The 18,286-nt window shown below is 44.6% G+C and overlaps 1 protein-coding gene across 5 annotated transcripts in view; it reads right to left on the bottom strand.

Annotated features, from left to right (window-relative positions):
* The window catches only part of TOM1L2 (target of myb1 like 2 membrane trafficking protein), a 56,650-nt gene extending 38,503 nt beyond the window's left edge, over positions 1-18,147 (bottom strand). For 4 of the 5 annotated variants that reach the window (XR_014541504.1, XM_083585744.1, XM_083585745.1 and 1 more), the window contains exons 1-4: positions 17,839-17,988; positions 6,736-6,820; positions 4,783-4,861; positions 2,652-2,801 (exon numbers count right to left, since the gene is read on the bottom strand). Coding sequence is in view for 3 of the 5 variants with exons in the window: in XM_083585744.1 (XP_083441870.1) it covers positions 2,652-2,801; positions 4,783-4,861; positions 6,736-6,820; positions 17,839-17,890 (366 nt within the window). In the remaining 2 variants the exon portion in view is untranslated. Of the gene's footprint in view, positions 1-2,651; positions 2,802-4,782; positions 4,862-6,735; positions 6,821-17,838 lie in introns of all 5 variants that reach the window. The other variant, XR_014541503.1, reaches the window with a different exon arrangement.
* Between the last annotated feature and the right edge of the window lie 139 nt (positions 18,148-18,286).

Here is an 18,286-nt window from a genome sequence, read left to right as displayed (position 1 = left end):
AGCAGCAAACAGATACACAATGTAAAAACAAGAAGAAAGCAAGAACATTCTAAAAAACAATAGCAATTAGAGCAGGCATAGGCAAACTTGACCTCCAGATGTTTTGGGACTACAATTCCAATCATCCCTGACCACTGGCCCTGTTAGCTAGGGATCATGGGAGTTGTAGTCTCAAAACATCTGGAGGGCTGAGTTTGCCTGTGCATGAATTAGAGCATCTAAAAGCAGTTACAGTTAAAAACATTCTGGATGTATCAATGATAAGGAAACAAAGTTGTGAATGAAAAAAGTAGCATGTGATTCATTTATTTCATAAAATTTATATGCCACTTAAGTGCAAAAAAAGAAAACTCTCATGGATCAGTTTCTCAGGAAGCACACAAATAAAGCCTTGCTGTGTGAGTGCATCATTATTTGTGTTCTTACAGCTTCATCTTCCAATAAGGTTAATTAAAAGCATCAATTCTCCACCACGAGGGTGTTGCCAGCCAATCCCACTTGAGCAGAGGGAACTTGATCTTTGATTGGCAAGATCCGCCCGAATTGGCCAAGCCAGTTTCCAAGGGATCTTCCCTAAATTACAACAGAAGGCATCCTTCCTGCAGAAGCAATTCTCACTCCCTTGGAGCATTGTGCCATTTTTTATTTACAAGCGAAAGGCCAGGAAAAGCACACGTTAACGGCACAGCAGCATTTTGGGCTGCTTCCAGACACGGACAATTTAGCAGCAGCCAGTAATTGCTGTTCTGCTTCAGGCTGTAAGCAAAAATAGCAACTCTGCTGCTTCCAGATTTCTAGAAGCCAAATGACATTCTGAAGCCAACTGGGCAGTCCACCCCCTGCCCTGGTCCCAAATGTTGGAGGATGCTGGGGAGGAGAGAAAGGATTCTCATTGGGACCATGGTGCAGGAGGGAAAAGATTAAAACACTCCCTTCTCTACCCATCACTCCACTCCTGATAAGGATACCCTGGAGATAAACAGCTGGATCTCTCATCATCTTTCCCTTTTCTGAAAAACTGCCTCAATGAGGATTTGGCAGGGGGAGGGGGGCTGAATCCCCTCTCTCTCCAAATCCATTCTCCAAAGCAAGTCCTTACACAAAGCAGGGGATGAAGAAAAACAAAACAAAACACACACACACAATATCATAGCCATATCATAGTCATGAGGTAGACTCAGTTTCAAGTTCCCCTCACTCTCTGATCGGCTTTAACGTCTTGCCTGCCCGATGAAACGTTCTGGAGAACTAAATAGCTTGCCACACTTTTGTAATGTAGATTTTGGGAGATTTTTCTCATGGGCCAACATGGCTACTTTTGAGCTACTCCGTAAGTTATCCTTCACAGAAATGAGGACTTTCAGCAGCCTGTAGCCCCCCATGATCAATAGAAACACAGAGTAGTACTCTGACCTACTGGCTTTCACCTAATATAGTCAGGCTGCGGGGGACAGGACTAGAGAGTGGGGTGGGGAGTGAGGAAATTCTGACTTGGGGGGGGGCAAATTAGGCCCAACGGGAGGCTGGATTTGTGCCAGCTCACCCCCATCTGATTTCATATATGACATTAAGTCTGGGGCAGGTAAAGAAGTGGCCACAAAGGAACAACCAGGCATCTTAAAGGTTAGAGTGTCAGGCTATGAACTGGGAGAAAAGGGCTTGAATCCCCACTCAATCATGAAGCTCCCAGGGTGGCCTTGGGCCAGTCACTTACCTCCAGCCTAATCTATTTCACAGGGTTGCTGTGAGGATGTAACAGGGAACAGAACCACACACATCACCTTGAGCTCCTTGGAAGATAAAAGTGCTATATAAATGCAGCAAGTAAATAAATAAATAAATTGTGGGAAGCTGATATTCAGGGGATTATTTCTGACTGGAAGGAAGGGGTGGCTTCGTGGCGTGCACCCCCTTTTTAAGAACAAATCTGCTGAAATTAAGGAAGCCGTGTTGAAATTTGTGCATCAATGGCATTTGGACAATTGCAAGACTTCATTATATTAATTATCATCCCTTTGTTGGAGAGGATGTCAAATTCTTGGTATGCTGATCCATCTCTGGAGGGAGTGTCAAAAAGCACAGAAATGTTGGCAGGACATTTTTGCAAGCCTTACTGATCTCCTTCGCAGAGATATTGAAACGGAACCGGGATTAGCTTTGCTCTCTTTATTTAGAGGGTGAAACAGGGATCTCCCTTGTAAGAATCTGATAAACCCCCTCCTTGTGGAGCCGGGGGTACATTGGAAGGACGCAGGCAGATGGATAACCAACAAAAGGTAAGTTAAGAGTATGGTACTTGGCTTTGGCTGATAAACTTACATAACACAGTAGAGTGATGCAAGGAGGAATTTTAAAAAGATGCCTTCAATGCTGATTGATTTATGTTTGTTTATTTTATTAACTGTCATCTGGAGGAACCTAGACCCCTGTAACTCACACATCTTTTTGATTTGGCTATTTAACTTAACATGTTGGTATTATTTTCTGCCTTATACACATCTGTATTTTGCTTTGTATCTGGTGACCAATAAACTATTATTGTTGTTTATATTGTTTCAATAATAATAAAAACTAAGACATAGAGAGAGAGCCTGCTTTTGACTACTATTGCTTATCACTCAGAAGGCAGAAACAAAAGCTCAGTGACAGACCTGAATTAGTGCAAGTACTTTATCCTGGACAATGGTGGGTGGGTTGTTCTTGGGAGAGATGATTTTCACCAGGACACCATCTATGAAGTCACGGTTTGCTACTAGGACATGAAAGCGATGGCCACAGTTCTTCACACATGTTTCCAGTACCTGTGTGTGGGGGAAAACATCATTACTGGTGGAGCAAAGAAAGCTGGTGAATACATGCAAGGAAGAAATTCATTGCCATGGACAGTAGCTAATGTCCAGGGGCGTGGGGACACTTTGAGAAAGGAGTAGCCCAGGGTGGTAGTCCAGGGGATTAATCATTTCACTCACCATAGCCAGTGTTCTGCCATTTTCTAGGGAGCATGGTGAGCCCCTAGCATTCCTCCCAGCTCAGGGTGGGGGACATCCCCAACTGGGATAAAAACTATGCTTTCTTTGGGCACTATGTTTCAAAAAAGAAGAAGAAGAGGAGGAGTTTGGATTTGATATCCCACTTTATCACTACCCGAAGGAGTCTCAAAGCGGCTAACTTCTCCTTTCCCTTCCTCTCCCACAACAAACACTCTGTGAGGTGAGTGGGGCTGGGAGACTTCAGAGAAGTGTGACTAGCCCAAGGTCACCCAGCAGCTGCATGTGGAGGAGCGGGGAAGCGAACCCGGTTCACCAGATTACGAATCTACCGCTCTTAACCACTACACCACACTGGCTCTTATAGGTGCTCTATGCAGTAAATGCAGAAGAACAAGCTCAATCCTGGAGAGGGGAGGTGGGGAACTGCCCCACAATCACACAAGGCTTCTGATTACCTCCAAAGCTCATTGCTGTGAAGGGGAAAATCCTTACCGCTTTTCTCCAAGTGTACCCACTGCACTTCTGAAATGTTTGGAGCACTGCAGCAACAACTGCCCACCCCACTTCCATGTGTAGATTGTCCCCCCTGGGTGAATGGGGAATTGCTCCTGATTTCACTTTGTGTTTTGGAGACACAGAATTCTGGTACCCACAGAATCCTGGTGCTCAGACTGTTTTGGCTGTCCACCAAAGGCCTGTCAAAATTGGTGGAACAAAAACACATGAGCCCTGGCAATCACAGAAAAGATTATTCTTAATTTGAACGTCTCTAGTGGATCAGAGGCACCAGAGCACTTTTATGCCACATGGTGGGGCTTTACTTCTTATACTTCTGGAACTGTGGTTTAGACCTCTTGGGCTTGCAGATCGGAAGGTTGGTGGTTCGAATCTGTGTGATGGTGGTGAGCTCTTGTTGCTCTGTCCCAGCTCCTGCCAACCTAGCAGTTTGAAAGCACACCAGTGCAAGTAGATAAATAGGTACTGCTGCAGTGCGAAGGTAAATGGCATTTCCATGCACTCTGGCTTCCATCACGGTGTTCCATTGCACCAGAAGCGGTTTAGTCATGCTGGCCACATGACCCAGAAAGCTGCCTGCAGACAAATGCCGGCTCCCTTGGCCTGGGGCAAGATGAGTGCCTTAACCCCATAATCGCCTTTGACTGGACTTAACTGTCCAGGGGTCCTTTACCTTTTCACTTTTAGTTCTGGAACTGGTCACAAAATTCCCTATCTGCACTGACGAGTAAAATTTGGTTATCCTAATGAAAACTCTAATATACAAGTGGATTTCATATCGATGAACTGCTCCAGTCAGGGAGGCAACTTGAATAAAATATTGTGGGGGCGCAAGTTAAGCCCCGGCCTGCATAATCTATCACATGACACAGTGCACACACACACCATTTGAATGGGAATGCCCATCAACTTTGTAGGGGCTCAGTCCTCACAAATATTTTATTATGGGGGGGGTCAAAGCCCCCAACGGCCCCTGGGAGTTGGCTCCTACGGCTCCAGGAGCCTAATAAAAAGTAGAATAATAATCATCATTTGTGGACCACTGGCCTTAAATCTTCCTCCTTCAATGTGGCTACAGAAGCCTGTTAGTATTTCATGCAGCCCGATGATGCAGATGAGATTGTTATAAATCACATGCCTGTCTAAGAAGACTGCCACTTTCTGCACACCCTTTCTTGTTCCAAGTTGGTAAGAGGAAGAGGGGGAGAGCAGATTTGTTTTGGAGGTCTCGCAAACGCCGACCCCTGAATCACACCCACTTGCACACGCTACTCACCGTTAGAGCTAGCATTACTTCCCTGTAGTTTTTGTTTCCATTCAACCTCTTCTTAAGCGCTCGGATGGCATCCTTTGGGCTGACGGGGAAAACACAGGGCCACAGATAAGGGAAAGCTACAAGTAACTGCACTTCTCACAGTAAAGGCAATACTGCAGTTCTAATGTTAGCTCAAGTGCACATTATTTGAACCCTCATGGTTTGGAGACAGAAACTGTACTTGCACATCACCCGAGACCATGTTTGAGTGCAATATACACACGCAAAAATTAGCTGCAGCAATCCTTCAGCCCTTGCGCTTAACACTCCCTTCTTGGGCTTCTCAGCTGCACAGGACAAGGAGCTTGGAGGCTTCTGCTCCTCATTAACTACAGCTTAACAAGTAATCTAAACTGGGAACTTTGGTTCACATTAACTATGGTTAGTTTCAAAAAGTCAGCTTTGTAAACCATGGTTTGGAGTTGTCTTGTCTCAAACAACCAAAGTTAGCTGCTCTGGTCAGCAAGTCAAACTGTGGTTGAGTGAGAGGGAAAGTTTCTGAATTCCTCCTTCCAGACATGTGGGAGAGGGGCTGGGGAGACTCCTAGGCTGCAGGTCAGTGTGCTTAGCTACAGTAATGTTCTCAAAAAAACTAAGACTGTACCTTTCCCACAGCTTTTGAACCTCTTCAAATGCAACGAAAAACAAGTGAGTTTGTTCTGGGCCAGGCAGATGCAACCAGACTAGTATTGTGGCCTAGGACCCTCGTACCTATGGGACCGCCTCTCCTGGTATGCCCCGTGGAGGACCTTAAGGTCCATAAATAACAACACTTTGGAAGTCCCAAGCCCCAAGGAGGTTAGACTGGCCTCAACCAGGGCCAGGGCCTTTTCAGCTCTGGCCCTGGCCTGGTGGAACACTCTGCCACAAGAGACTAGGTCCCTGCGGGATCTGACATCTTTCTGCAGGGCCTGCAAGACGGAGCTGTTCCACTTGGCCTTTGGGCTGGACTCAGTCTAAAACCCCTCCCTCTCATTTTTTTTTTTTAAGGGAACCCCTTATATGGGATTTTGTATATCAATTTTCCCTTCGCTCTTTTTGCTGGCCCATGTAGGATCAGCATGGATGGTTGACCCCAGTGAATATTTGAGGTTTTCTCTCCTTATGGCTTTGATCTATAACGAGGCTGCTTTTTAAGCTGCATTTTAAACTGTATTCTAACATATTTTAATCTCCTGTTTGTTTGGTTTTTAATGTTTTTACTGTATTTATATTTGGTGTTAGCTGCCCTGAGCCTGGTCTTGGCTAGGGAGGGCGGGGTATAAATTAAAATTTGTTGTTGTTGTTGTTGTTGTTGTTGTTGTTGTTGTAGCGGAGATGCAAACAATGTTATGAGAAGAAAGGGATTGTTCTGCTGGCCCTGGCAGCATCAATATGCTCAGAAGGGGAAGCTCAGAACCATTTGTCACAAGCAGCAGAAGCCAAGCTATGCTTTGTCAATAACTGCTTGGCTTTTCCTTAACATGCAGTCTTTATAATTTCCCTGGAGTGCTCAGGTGAACATATTGTCCCCTCATGTGGGGAAGGGAAAGAGGAGACAATGGTAACATAAGAAGAGCCTGCTGGATCAGGCCAATGGCCCACCTAGTCCAGCATCCTGTTCTCGCAGTGGTAAAACAGGTGCCTGTGGGAAACCCACAAGCAGAACCCGAGAAGAAGAGCCCTCTGCCCTCCTGCGTCTTCCAGCTAGTAAGATGTACCTGGAATTTATGGAAATCAAACCTTACAAATAAGGCATTCTACAAATGAACTATAACACTGCATGTAAACACCTTCTGGTGAAAAGGAATGCCAGCGCAGTAACACCCAGCTGATTAAAAACAACAACAGCAACACTCACACCAGCACATAGCAAGCAATTCTGCTTTTTGCCCTGTGCTATCCATAGTCACAGACAGACAAAGACAGACATACCCTTCTTCTGTCTCATTGATGATGTCACATATCTCCATGTTAAGTGTCCAGTCTTCACTCTGTAGGGAGCCATCTGTAGCCTTTTCTATTTAAAACAAAATAAAACAGAGCAAGCAAATTAAAAGCCAAGCTTCAGAAAAAGATTTGCACCGGGCTGGTCAATGGCCACACGCCACGGTCATGTAAGAACTACCTCCAGGTAACCAGAAGAAGGAAGTTCTACTTCTCCTCTGAAGTGCTGTCAGGCCAATGGTGTGCCACAGTTTATTTCTTTTCTAGAGAACCACTCATGCACATCTTGTTTTACAAAGAATGAGGGAACAGTTCTCTGCTCCGCAGAGTTTACAATCCAGAAACTGGGACAAGCGTGTCAACAAAGGAAGGACATGGAAATCGAGGTGTGGCAAAAAGGTGCATGATTATTACAATCTTGCATGCCTAGGGTGCTTTCAGAATGTCAGCATTTTCGGGTGACAATTGATCACATACCAGCAGATTCAGGTTGCACAATTAAAGTTGATGTACTGTACTGCCCTTGTGCAACAAGTCTACTTCCTTCCCCAAATTGGAACATTTTGCAATAAGGAAAGTGATGGGAAAATGCAATGGATAACAGTCAATTGATGCCGTGTCGTATAACCTCTCTGCAATCAAACAGGAATTAAGGCTAAAAATAATAATAACCAATGTCGTCAAACCTGCCAGCAAACTAGGTACAAACAAAGCAGGGTGTAGCTCAACAAATAGGGCATCTAAAAGTCAACTTTGATATGGTAAGCCACAAATGTTAAGTGCAACAAAATATTGCCAGACACGGTGCTCCTGCTCAGGGTTCCAGCCAGTCTACCATAACTTCTTAAAGGATACTCCATTATACAAACACACTTTCCTTTTTCTTCCAATTGTCTGTAGCCACTAAGTATGCTCAGTCATCTTTGGGCATTTCTGACTTTTTAAAAACCATGTCTTCAAAGACCTCCCCTGCAGAAAAATCCCAGTAAAATAGAGACACTGATTTGCCCAGCGAAAAATAATTGGAAAACAGGGAGTCAGAGCATGAGTCTAACTAGCCTAGTGTTGTTTATTCTGACTGGCAGCAGACTGTCTGGCACAGACAGAAGAAGAAGAGAAGATGAAGAGTTTGGATTTGATATCCCACTTTATCACTACCCGAAGGAGTCTCAAAGCAGCTAACATTCTCCTTTCCCTTCCTCCCCCACAACAAACACTCTGTGAGGTGAGTGGGGCTGAGAGACTCCAGAGAAGTGTGACTGGCCCAAGGTCACCCAGCAGCTGCATGTGGAGGAGCAGAGACGCGAACCCCATTCACCAGATTACGAGTCCACTGCTCTTAACAACTACACCACACTGGCTTTTCCCATCACTTGGTACCTTGTGGAGGGTAAGGTTATGAATGGCTACCTCCACTGCCTAAGGCAGAATGCCTCGGTATGGTTGTGGCTGGGAATCACAGGTGTTGTTGCACCTGGATCTCCCCGTGTGATCTTCACCTAGACATCCTGTTGGCCGCAGTAAGAGAATCCTGGACAATGGCAGGTCTTTGGCCTGATCCAGCAGGGCTGCTCATCTAGCCCTTTGAGCAGAAGGTGCCATGGATCTGACGCAGCCCATTCTGCACACAGAACAGGTGCTCTTCCATTGAGCCGTGTGCCTTCTCCATTATTTCTGCTGTTATGACTTACTTTGAAAGAAATAAACTAATTCAAATATGGCAGCTGCTTGGCTGGAATCTGTTGACAGTCCTCAAATTATAAGAGGGTGGGTAGGTATTACACCCACACCCACACACCCCACAACTAAAACATCCACCTAACTCAATTATATGTCCTGAAAAATCCAAAGAACGCAATCAGTTTTACAAATTAATTCCAGCTTTAAACGCATCCTATTAACTGGAGATACAACATACACAATACTGAGCAGCCAGCTTCCTTTCAAATGTATGCACCCCAAAGCCACCCAATCCATTATTTGACAAAGATTTAATTTGCAATTCACGAGGATTTCCTCTGTAGCATAATCCATTATCATGAACTGAAAGCTGATCTGAAAAAAGCTTAAACAACTTAAAGCACTTTAAGATCAAGGCACATTTTGGGTACGCTTATAATAGCAGCCTACAAGAATATTAGGAAGCCAAGTTTTGAGCATAAATCGTGTCCCAAACGTAATGTCACTTAAGTGCTTTACAACAGAAAAACATTGCCTTATTCACTGCAGAAACGCAAGCTAATCTCCGTGTAGAAGATTAGGCAACCCTGGTTCTGTAAATCATACAGCAACAATGAAAATTCCAGCTTCCAGATCGGAAATATAAAAAGCTCTCCAATGATTATTTCACTGTGGTAGCTCTACCATAGGGAGTGACAGGATATTAATGTAACATGGGGTGAGGAACCTCTGGCCCACCATTGGTCCCATCAGGCTGTTTTGGGCAAGGTACATCCATCCACCTGTTCTAAGGTAAAGGTAAAGGTACCCCTGCCCGTTCGGGCCAGTCTTGCCAGACTCTAGGGTTGTGCGCTCATCTCACTCTATAGGCCGGGAGCCAGCGCTGTCCGCAGACACTTCCGGGTCACGTGGCCAGCGTGACAAGCTGCATCTGGCGAGCCAGCGCAGCACACGGAACACCGTTTACCTTCCCGCTGGTAAGCGGTCCCTATTTATCTACTTGCACCCGGGGGTGCTTTCGAACTGCTAGGTTGGCAGGCGCTGGGACCGAGCAACGGGAGCGCACCCCGCCACAGGGATTCAAACCGCCGACCTAATGATCGGCAAGTCCTAGGCACTGAGGCTTTAACCCACAGCGCCACCCACGTCCCACTTCTGATGTAATATCCCTGACCAGCGGTCATCCTGGCTAGCACTGATGGGATTTGGAGTCCCTTTACATCTGGAAGGGCAGGTTCCACAACCTTCCTTTATTTCCCGAACAGCTGAAGAAGAACCTTTGCCTTAATGTAACCCCACATATTTTAAGAGCTGCTGAGGACGACTTACGACTGCTCTTACCAGCTAAATCCCAGCAAAAAGTTACCAAGGAGAGGGGTTTCTCAGTGGTGGTATTATCATTGTGACCGCACACAAATGAGGCCCAGCTGGCCAACTCCCTCTTTTTCAGGAATTTTATCAGATCTTTTTTGTTCAAAAAAATGCAAGAGCAAAATTTTGTCATCAATGATGTGAACTTGTCAGAGGCTGTTGTGCTAAGTGATTTTCTATTAAGTATTTTAATTGTTAACTGATCCTCATAGAATTTTTTATTGCTTTCTGTTAGACACTGCAAAAACCTGTGAGTGGGAGGGCATTTCAGAAATAAAAATAAATGAGTGTCATATGCCTCAGCTCTTCCTAAACACTTCTCTAAAAGGGTTTTGCAGGCCTCACATTTAACTAAAGTCGTTGTGTACATCCAATTAAATTTTCCTGTGAACCAGTGCCATTTCCTGGCAGAGAAACTACAATGCTGATGCATTTGCAGTCCTGAATATATATTTTTCAAATTATGGGAGGCCACAGGAGTTTGACTGCAGAGACCAAAGCTGAGACCAAGGCAATATGCTCAAATGAAACTATTCTCTGTGTTTTGCAGCATCAAAAGAGCCACCAATGAATGCAACAGCCAAATAATTGTGCCTCACACACTCAGGCAGGAAGAACCATGGAAACATCAGACAAGCAAAGCACTGTGAAGTCAGACAGACTTCAGCTGAGGTTTTGCTCCAGAAAAACACCATTGGCAATTATAAAACAGGCGGCAACTTTGCTTCTTCTAAGGAGCCGCCTGCTTAACTGTCATCACGCAGCCCCAGAATTAGGCTGAATTTTTTAAGATACAATCCCTTCTCTTTGAGGCCATTAGCATCTTTGCCACTGGAGACAAACATCCAATTTATTATGTACAACTCACTTGAAACCCCACTATCAAAATGTCTCATAATAAATATAAGACGCACCCACTGGCTGCTTGCAGCAAATGGGGAGCAAAAGAAGGTGGAATATAGTTAATATATAAAACCTTGTTACAGATAGGTAGCCGTGTTGGTCTGCCATAGTCAAAACAAAAAAAAAATTTCTTTCCAGTAGCACCTTAAAGACCAACTAAGTTAGTTCTTGGTATGAGCTTTCGTGTGCATGCACACTTCGTCAGATACACTGAAACAGAAGTTGCCAGATCCTTCTATATAGTGAGAAGGTGGGGAGGGGTATTACTCAGAAGGGTGGTGGGAATGGGTGGTTGGCAGATAGCTGAGATGAGCCTGTTGACGGCTCTTAACGACTGCAATAGGTCTTACAGGAAAAAGCAAGGGGTGAGAAGGTGAAAAATGGCTTTGTCATGTATAATGAGATAAGAATCCAATGTCTTTGTTCAGACCAGGTCTCTCCATGGTTTTAAGTTTGGTAATGAGTTGCAATTCAGCAGCTTCCCTTTCCAGTCTATTTCTGAAATTCCTCAAACCTCTCTTGTACCTGCGATACATTGACGATATTTTTATCATCTGGACACATGGTCAACAGACCCTGGACACCTTCCACCAGAAATTCAATGATTTTCACCCCACAATCAACCTAACAATGAATCAATCTATGCAAGAAATACATTTTTTGGACACTACTATAAAAATACAGGATGGACGCATAGACACCACCTTATACCGTAAACCAACTGACCGACAAACATATCTACATGCCTCTAGCTACCATCCCAAACATACCAAACAGTCCATTGTATATAGCCAGGCACTACGTTACAGCCGTATCTGTTCCAATTCTACAGACAGAGACTCTCACCTAAGAGATCTACAGCAAACCTTTTTAGAACTAAAATACCCAGCAGATGAAGTTAGACAACAGATCAACAGAGCCAGACAGATACCCAGAGAGAACTTGCTGCAAGACAGACCCAAAAAAGAAAATAACAGAACACCTCTAGTCATCACATACAGCTCCCAAGTCAAAACAGTACAACGCATCATCAGAGATCTACAACCTCTCCTGGACAATGACAGTTCTCTTTCTCAAGCTCTGGGAGGAAGACCTTTCATTGCCTACAGACAGCCACCCAATCTTAAACAACTCCTAACCCACAATAATACTACAACCAGACGTAACACGGACACTGGCACCAGAGCCTGCAATAAACCCAGATGCCAACTTTGCTGCCACATACACCCGGACAACACCATTACTGGCCCCAACAACATCACACATACCATCTCGGGACTATTTAATTGCTCATCGTCTAACATTGTATATGCCATCAAATGCCAACAGTGTCCCTCAGCTCTCTATATTGGACAAACAGGCCAAACCTTACGCCAAAGAATAAACGGACATAAATCGGACATCAAGAATCACAAGACAGAGAAACCAGTAGGAGAACACTTCAATCTCCCAGGACATTCTATACAAGATCTCAAAGTAGCTGTATTACTACAAAGGAATTTCAGAAATAGACTGGAAAGGGAAGCTGCTGAATTGCAACTCATTACCAAACTTAAAACCATGGAGAGACCTGGTCTGAACAAAGACATTGGATTCTTATCTCATTATACATGACAAAGCCATTTTTCACCTTCTCACCCCTTGCTTTTTCCTGTAAGACCTATTGCAGTCGTTAAGAGCCGTCAACAGGCTCATCTCAGCTATCTGCCAACCACCCATTCCCACCACCCTTCTGAGTAATACCCCTCCCCACCTTCTCACTATATAGAAGGATCTGGCAACTTCTGTTTCAGTGTATCTGACGAAGTGTGCATGCACACGAAAGCTCATACCAAGAACTAACTTAGTTGGTCTTTAAGGTGCTACTGGAAAGAAATTTTTTTTTATATATATATAAAACCTTTAAAGTCTTAGCAACAGTAGGATCAAGCATTTTGCCCCACCCAAGTTGCAAGGCATAGCGATTCAAGGGTTGAGCCTGAACAGGTTCAAATTCCTCTTCATTGGATGCACTTGGCAACAAAACGGGTCAACGAAACTGCTCTTTGGTACTTGGGTATTGTTAAAAAATACAGAACCATGTCTTCCTTGGCTTTTTGTGCTGGGGGTAAGCTGGAGGAACAGAACCTAGCAATGATGTCTCCCACCACCCCCTTCCTTGAACCACCTGTATTTCCACCACTGGGACAAATTTTAACAATTTGATAAACAAGGACAATGGCTTCATTGAATTAATATACGACCAATGCAGAAATAAAGATAAACTTGGAAATATTGAATGGGTGGATGGATGAACACAACACTTTGTATCTATGTCTATAATAAAAGCAACAAGTAACTGGACCATCAAGAAGAACTGAACATTTTATTCAACAACAACAAAAAACATTTACAGGCAAAAGTTTATTATCTGAACTTTACAAAACAATGATTTTGCTTCATCTCCTACAAAGAAAAGGCATGTCTGGAGTCCACCCACCATACACACACTTCCTTGGAAAAATATTTGGGGCTGAACAATCTTTTACCAACATATCTTGGAAAAGATATAACAAACGGGACAATCCTTTATTTACGTTATGCTATTGGACTGATGAACAATTTATTCTTAGGACATAAAACAGAATGTATGCTCTGTTTTTCTTACTGCATTTGTTTGATGACTACGTGCAAAACTGAAACAGAAGTAAGAGTGGCATTCAACTCATTTTTACTCAGAGGAGAGCTATCAAAATTAAAGAGCAGTTAGGTCTGTTAATGTCAGCAGGACTACTCTGAGTAAAAATTAGTTGAATACCACATGAAGCATTTTAAAAACGCAGCCTGGTGATTTGGTTGGAATTGGTGCTTACTAGTGGAATAGGAATTATCAACCACCACCACACAGCAGTGGTTTTCAATCTAAGTTCCCAGGAACTCTGGGGTTCCTTGAAATCTCAAGGGCAAAAACATTAAGGGCACACAAGCTTCTCTGGAAGATGACTTGCGCAACCTCAATTGCAAAATTCAACTCTATTGCATTATCGACAGCAAGCAGCTGCAAGAAACTGTTGGGTGTGCTCCCATAGGTTAATGGAGAGAACCATCAAGTCTGCCCACTGAAAAGAGAATGTACCCAAGAACATGCCCAAGGAGTTCTTGGAAGACAATAGATGTGGAAAGTGTTTCCTGAAGACAGAAAGTTAGAAGAAGAAGAAGAAGAAGAAGAAGAAGAAGAAGAAGAAGAAGAAGAAAAGCTGCCTAGAGAACTACTTCTCAACTTTTATGTAGGCTTAGCACTGTGCAGAAATTTTCAGTTTTCCCCAAGCTTGGCTTGGGACTTACAACTGAGCGCAGAACACCCCATGACTTTTAACAGTACTTGTACTGTAACAAAAACTCCTCAAAGCCATGGGAACGTCTCAGTTTAAATAGATGGATGCTCAGAGCTCCTTCTTCAAGGTCACAGGAAAGGTCAGCACCAGGATGGAAACTGAAATTCCTGACACTGAACAGCATGCTCACTTAAGTCCTTGCCCCCGCTGGACAGCAATTTCCCACTAAACAAAGTGTAGCAGTTTACCAGAGGCGAGTCTAAGACTATTTGGACCCCAATGACAAAATGACTGTTCCTTTAGCAGGCTGTCACATATGGGATAGTATCTGCTATTTGTTTCCCAAGCAACTGAGGGGGCTACATTGCCCCATGGACAATCAGCTCCCCACAACAAAATCTAGCAGTCGGAGAAGAGGCACAGCTCAGGAGCAGGGCCCCCAATATAATCACATTATTGCACAATAATGCTTTAGGCCAAGCATTGCCATTACAACCAGAACACAAAAGTAGCCAGTATCTTGTTCTCATGGTATGGAGGGGAGCAGTTGCCACAAGACTCAGGCCTCATCTCTCTCTGGGCCCACCTGGATGCTGTTGGAGAAGCCCAATCATGTTCACCTTCCTTGAGCCATATCATCTGCTTTGAACACAGAATATCTCGGATTCAGTCACCGGTATCTCCAGGAAGGGCTAAGAATGACTCTGATGAAACCCTGGAAAGGTACTGTAGTCGCTGAGCTAAATAGGCCGGTGGTCTGACTTGCTGCAAGGTGGTTTCCTCTGCTTGTATATTCCTCAGACCTGCTCTTGTCTCCCAACTTCCTCCACCTCATTTCCCCCCCTCCGTTATGAGAGTCAAAAAGTCCTCTCCCCCACCCCCAGTCCAATAGGATGGTTCAAGGATGATGAGGGATCCATCTGAACATGGAGGTTCTACAACGGGTAAAAGCCACTGGCAGGCAATATTATCCACCATTTGCTAAATTCTTGATTCTTTAAAGTCATCTTTAAATTGTCAACCTCAAACCACCACCCCCATCCTATGGCAACCAGTTCTGTAAGGTAAAAGTCTGCATTATGAAAACAATGCTTCCCTTTAAAAAAAAAATCAACCACATATTGCAAATCAATGTCACTAGTCAGGTTCTTGTGTTTTGAAACAAGGCTTCTTTATTGCAATCATAGTTCTATACTTTCACTTAGTCATTGCTTTTCAAAGCCAAGAAAACCTCAGCCTCTCCTCAAGTGTGTCTCAGTCAGGAAGTCATTCTTAACTTCTCTGATCATTTTAGACATCCTTTTCGGTGTACTTCCCAAGAGATCTTATTTGAGATGATTAGGTGATAAAAACTACACACACACACCTGAGATTCCTCCATGTCAGGTTGACCTATTTGACTCCACCCCACCTTTCCTCCCAGTTTCATTCTTTGACTCACCCCACCTCAGAGCACCCTAGGCTTCCTCTTTTGCTCCCCAATATCTTCCAACATTTCACAGCTAAAAATAGGGCCTTGAACATAACATCCCAGCTTAAGGTTTTTAACTGCCTGAGGCAAAGGATGAGGTGGTTCCCCAGTCCTAGTTCTGCATACAGAAACCACTCAGACTGGCAATTGAATCTTACTTTAATGCTGGGACAGAACAGTGCCTTTTAGCAAAATGGAGAGCAGTAGGCTTGCTTTAAAGGAGTAGTTAAAAAAACAAACCCTATGGAACTCCCATTGACTTGTGCCTTGCCCCATGTGTATAACAATGAAGAACTTTGTGTTTAATGCAACCTTTAACTGAGCTCCTAATTGGGTTTTACAGAACAGCTTCTTGAAGTATGCTGTATGTTTGGTCATGTAAACGGCTAATAAAAATACAAAAATATATACAGTGGTACCTCGGGTTAAGAACTTAATTCGTTCTGGAGGTCTGTTCTTAACCTGTAACTGTTCTTAACCTGAGGTACCATTTTAGCTAATGGGGCCTCCCACTGCCGCTGCTGCGCAATTTCTGTTCTCATCCTGAAGCAAAGTTCTTAACCCGAGGTACTATTTCTGGGTTAGCGGAGTCTGTAACCTGAAGCATCTGTAACCCGAGGTACTACTGTATACAGGGCAGGATTCCTTGTACACACAGCTCTAACCTCACTGCCACTCTTCCAACCCCAAACATATGCTGCCTGAATTGGGTGTGTTTTCTCTTTAAGGATCGGGTGTGTTTGCTCTTTAAGTTGCAGATATACTAGAAAAGCAGATATACTAGAAAAACAAAAGTCCTCCTGTAACCTGTTATCAACAGTTCAAACAAATGTCAGCGGTTTCAAGGTATTTAATGACAGGTTGTGCACAGTACGGCACACTTTACTGTGCACACACATAAGTTTATGTTCATGAGGACAAGATGCATCTTCCCATCAACTTTTATAGACCAGGGAAGAGGGCTGGATCATGAATAATAGAGAGTCAGTGTGGCAGCATAGTTAGTGTTGAACCAGGAAATCAGAGCTCAAATCCCCAATGAGCCATGAAGCTCACTGGGTGACCTTGAGTCAGTCAGTCACTCTCTCTCAGCTTAACCTACCTCACAGGATTGTTGTGAGAATAAGATGTGGAAGGAGAGAACCATGTAAATAACAAATAAAACATAATTAGTGACAACTCCAGACAACTAGGGTTTTAACTAGCTACAAGATGTTTAAGTCTTAGTTTTCAACAGTACTCTGTTGATATGATTAGGTCTGCTGTGGCAGGTAGTTTTGCAGTTTCATTTTTGGGGATCGCTTGATGATTTCCTAAGAGGCATGTTGTTATTTATTATTTAAATACTGTACAGAAGCTGCGTTGAAAGGGTACTTGGCCTAAAAGATGGCATATAAATATTTCAAACAAAACTAACAACCTCAGGCTAATAACATTTTGGCAAGGCATCCTCAAAATGCAAACACAGGGAGAAAACAAGCACAGTGATGGGACACAGGCCAGGAAATAGGGACAGCTAGAGGATACAATATGGCCTGGCCTATATTCATTAGAACCCACAAAGCAACCCATATATAGTAGTTCTAACGATATCAATCTATTCATCTCAAATCCACAGTCAAAAGGTCAAAACGGGGCCAATGCTTTACCAGGAGGAAAAGAACCAGGGATGACAGATAGTTTTATCTGCTCATTCAATGGTCCTTAATGCACCTTTTAGGACATGCTGTCATCACAGAGTGACTTACAAGGCTCCTAGTATGCATTAAAATGTCTGTACTATTATTTTTTGCTTGAAATATTGCATGTCACTTTTAAGCTGCTGCGGCAAAGAAAGAAACTGCTTAATTTTATTTTAAAAACCACCAACAATACAATTACCCTCCACAAAGACTAAAGCTGAGGCATACGACATGGCTAAATAAATAATAATAATATTTAGGGGGGGGAGAGAGCCATCAGGGACAAACTTAGCAGACTGACAGGCTGGGAAGGAGAACAGAAGCAATGATTCACCAAGGGCAGCAATTAAAATAAAATATATACAAGGACGCTGGAGACGAAAGACTTTCACCTCCCAGCTCCATCCCTGGCTCACGGTTGGCCGTGACAAACAGGCCCGGGGCTCCCTTCGTGGGTCAAGAGGGGGAGGGCCGTGAAGCCGGCTCAGGTGCATCTTCAGGTGCAGTTCTCCTGCCATCCCAGGAGGGAGAAGCTGCGTCTGCCCCAATTCCCCCCTGGCCCGCTGACAGGGGCCTTTGCGGCTTCTCCCCCCCCCCGTCTCCCCCTCCCGTCCCCGCCGCCTCAGGCCGGCCCCCCTGCCGCGCTCCCCTCGGCCGCCCCCTCTCTTACCGAGGCTCTGCCCCACCGGGGTGCTGAAAGGGTTGCCCAACAGAAACTCCATCTTGGGATGACAACAAACCCGACCGGCCTCCCCGCCCGCTCCACCTCTCGGAGCCTCCTCTCCTCACCCCCCCCCCCGCCCGAACCTCCTCAGCCCCGCCTCCGGCCCGTGACTGACAGGCCTCGCCGGCCAAGCAGAACCTCCGCTTCCCCACAGCAGAGCCCGCCCCGCCGTGTCGTCGCCCGGGCTCCGATCCCGAAGGCCGAGCGCTCATTAGCGGGCGCGAGCGCCAATCACTTGTCAGGCCAGGCTGCCCGGCCTCGGGGAAGCAGGAGGAGGGAAAGGGCGAGGGGTGGGAGCGAGGGGAGGGATAAATCCCGCCTCCGGAGACAGCCTATTGGACAAAGCTTTCTCAAAAAAAATTAATAAACCTTGCGGCCTATTGGATAACCTTCG

The sequence above is a fragment of the Podarcis filfolensis genome (genome assembly GCF_964270895.1).
Source record: "Podarcis filfolensis genome assembly, chromosome: 14".
NCBI classification, from domain to species: domain Eukaryota; kingdom Metazoa; phylum Chordata; class Lepidosauria; order Squamata; family Lacertidae; genus Podarcis; species Podarcis filfolensis.
This window is presented reverse-complemented; position numbering and strand designations above follow the sequence as displayed.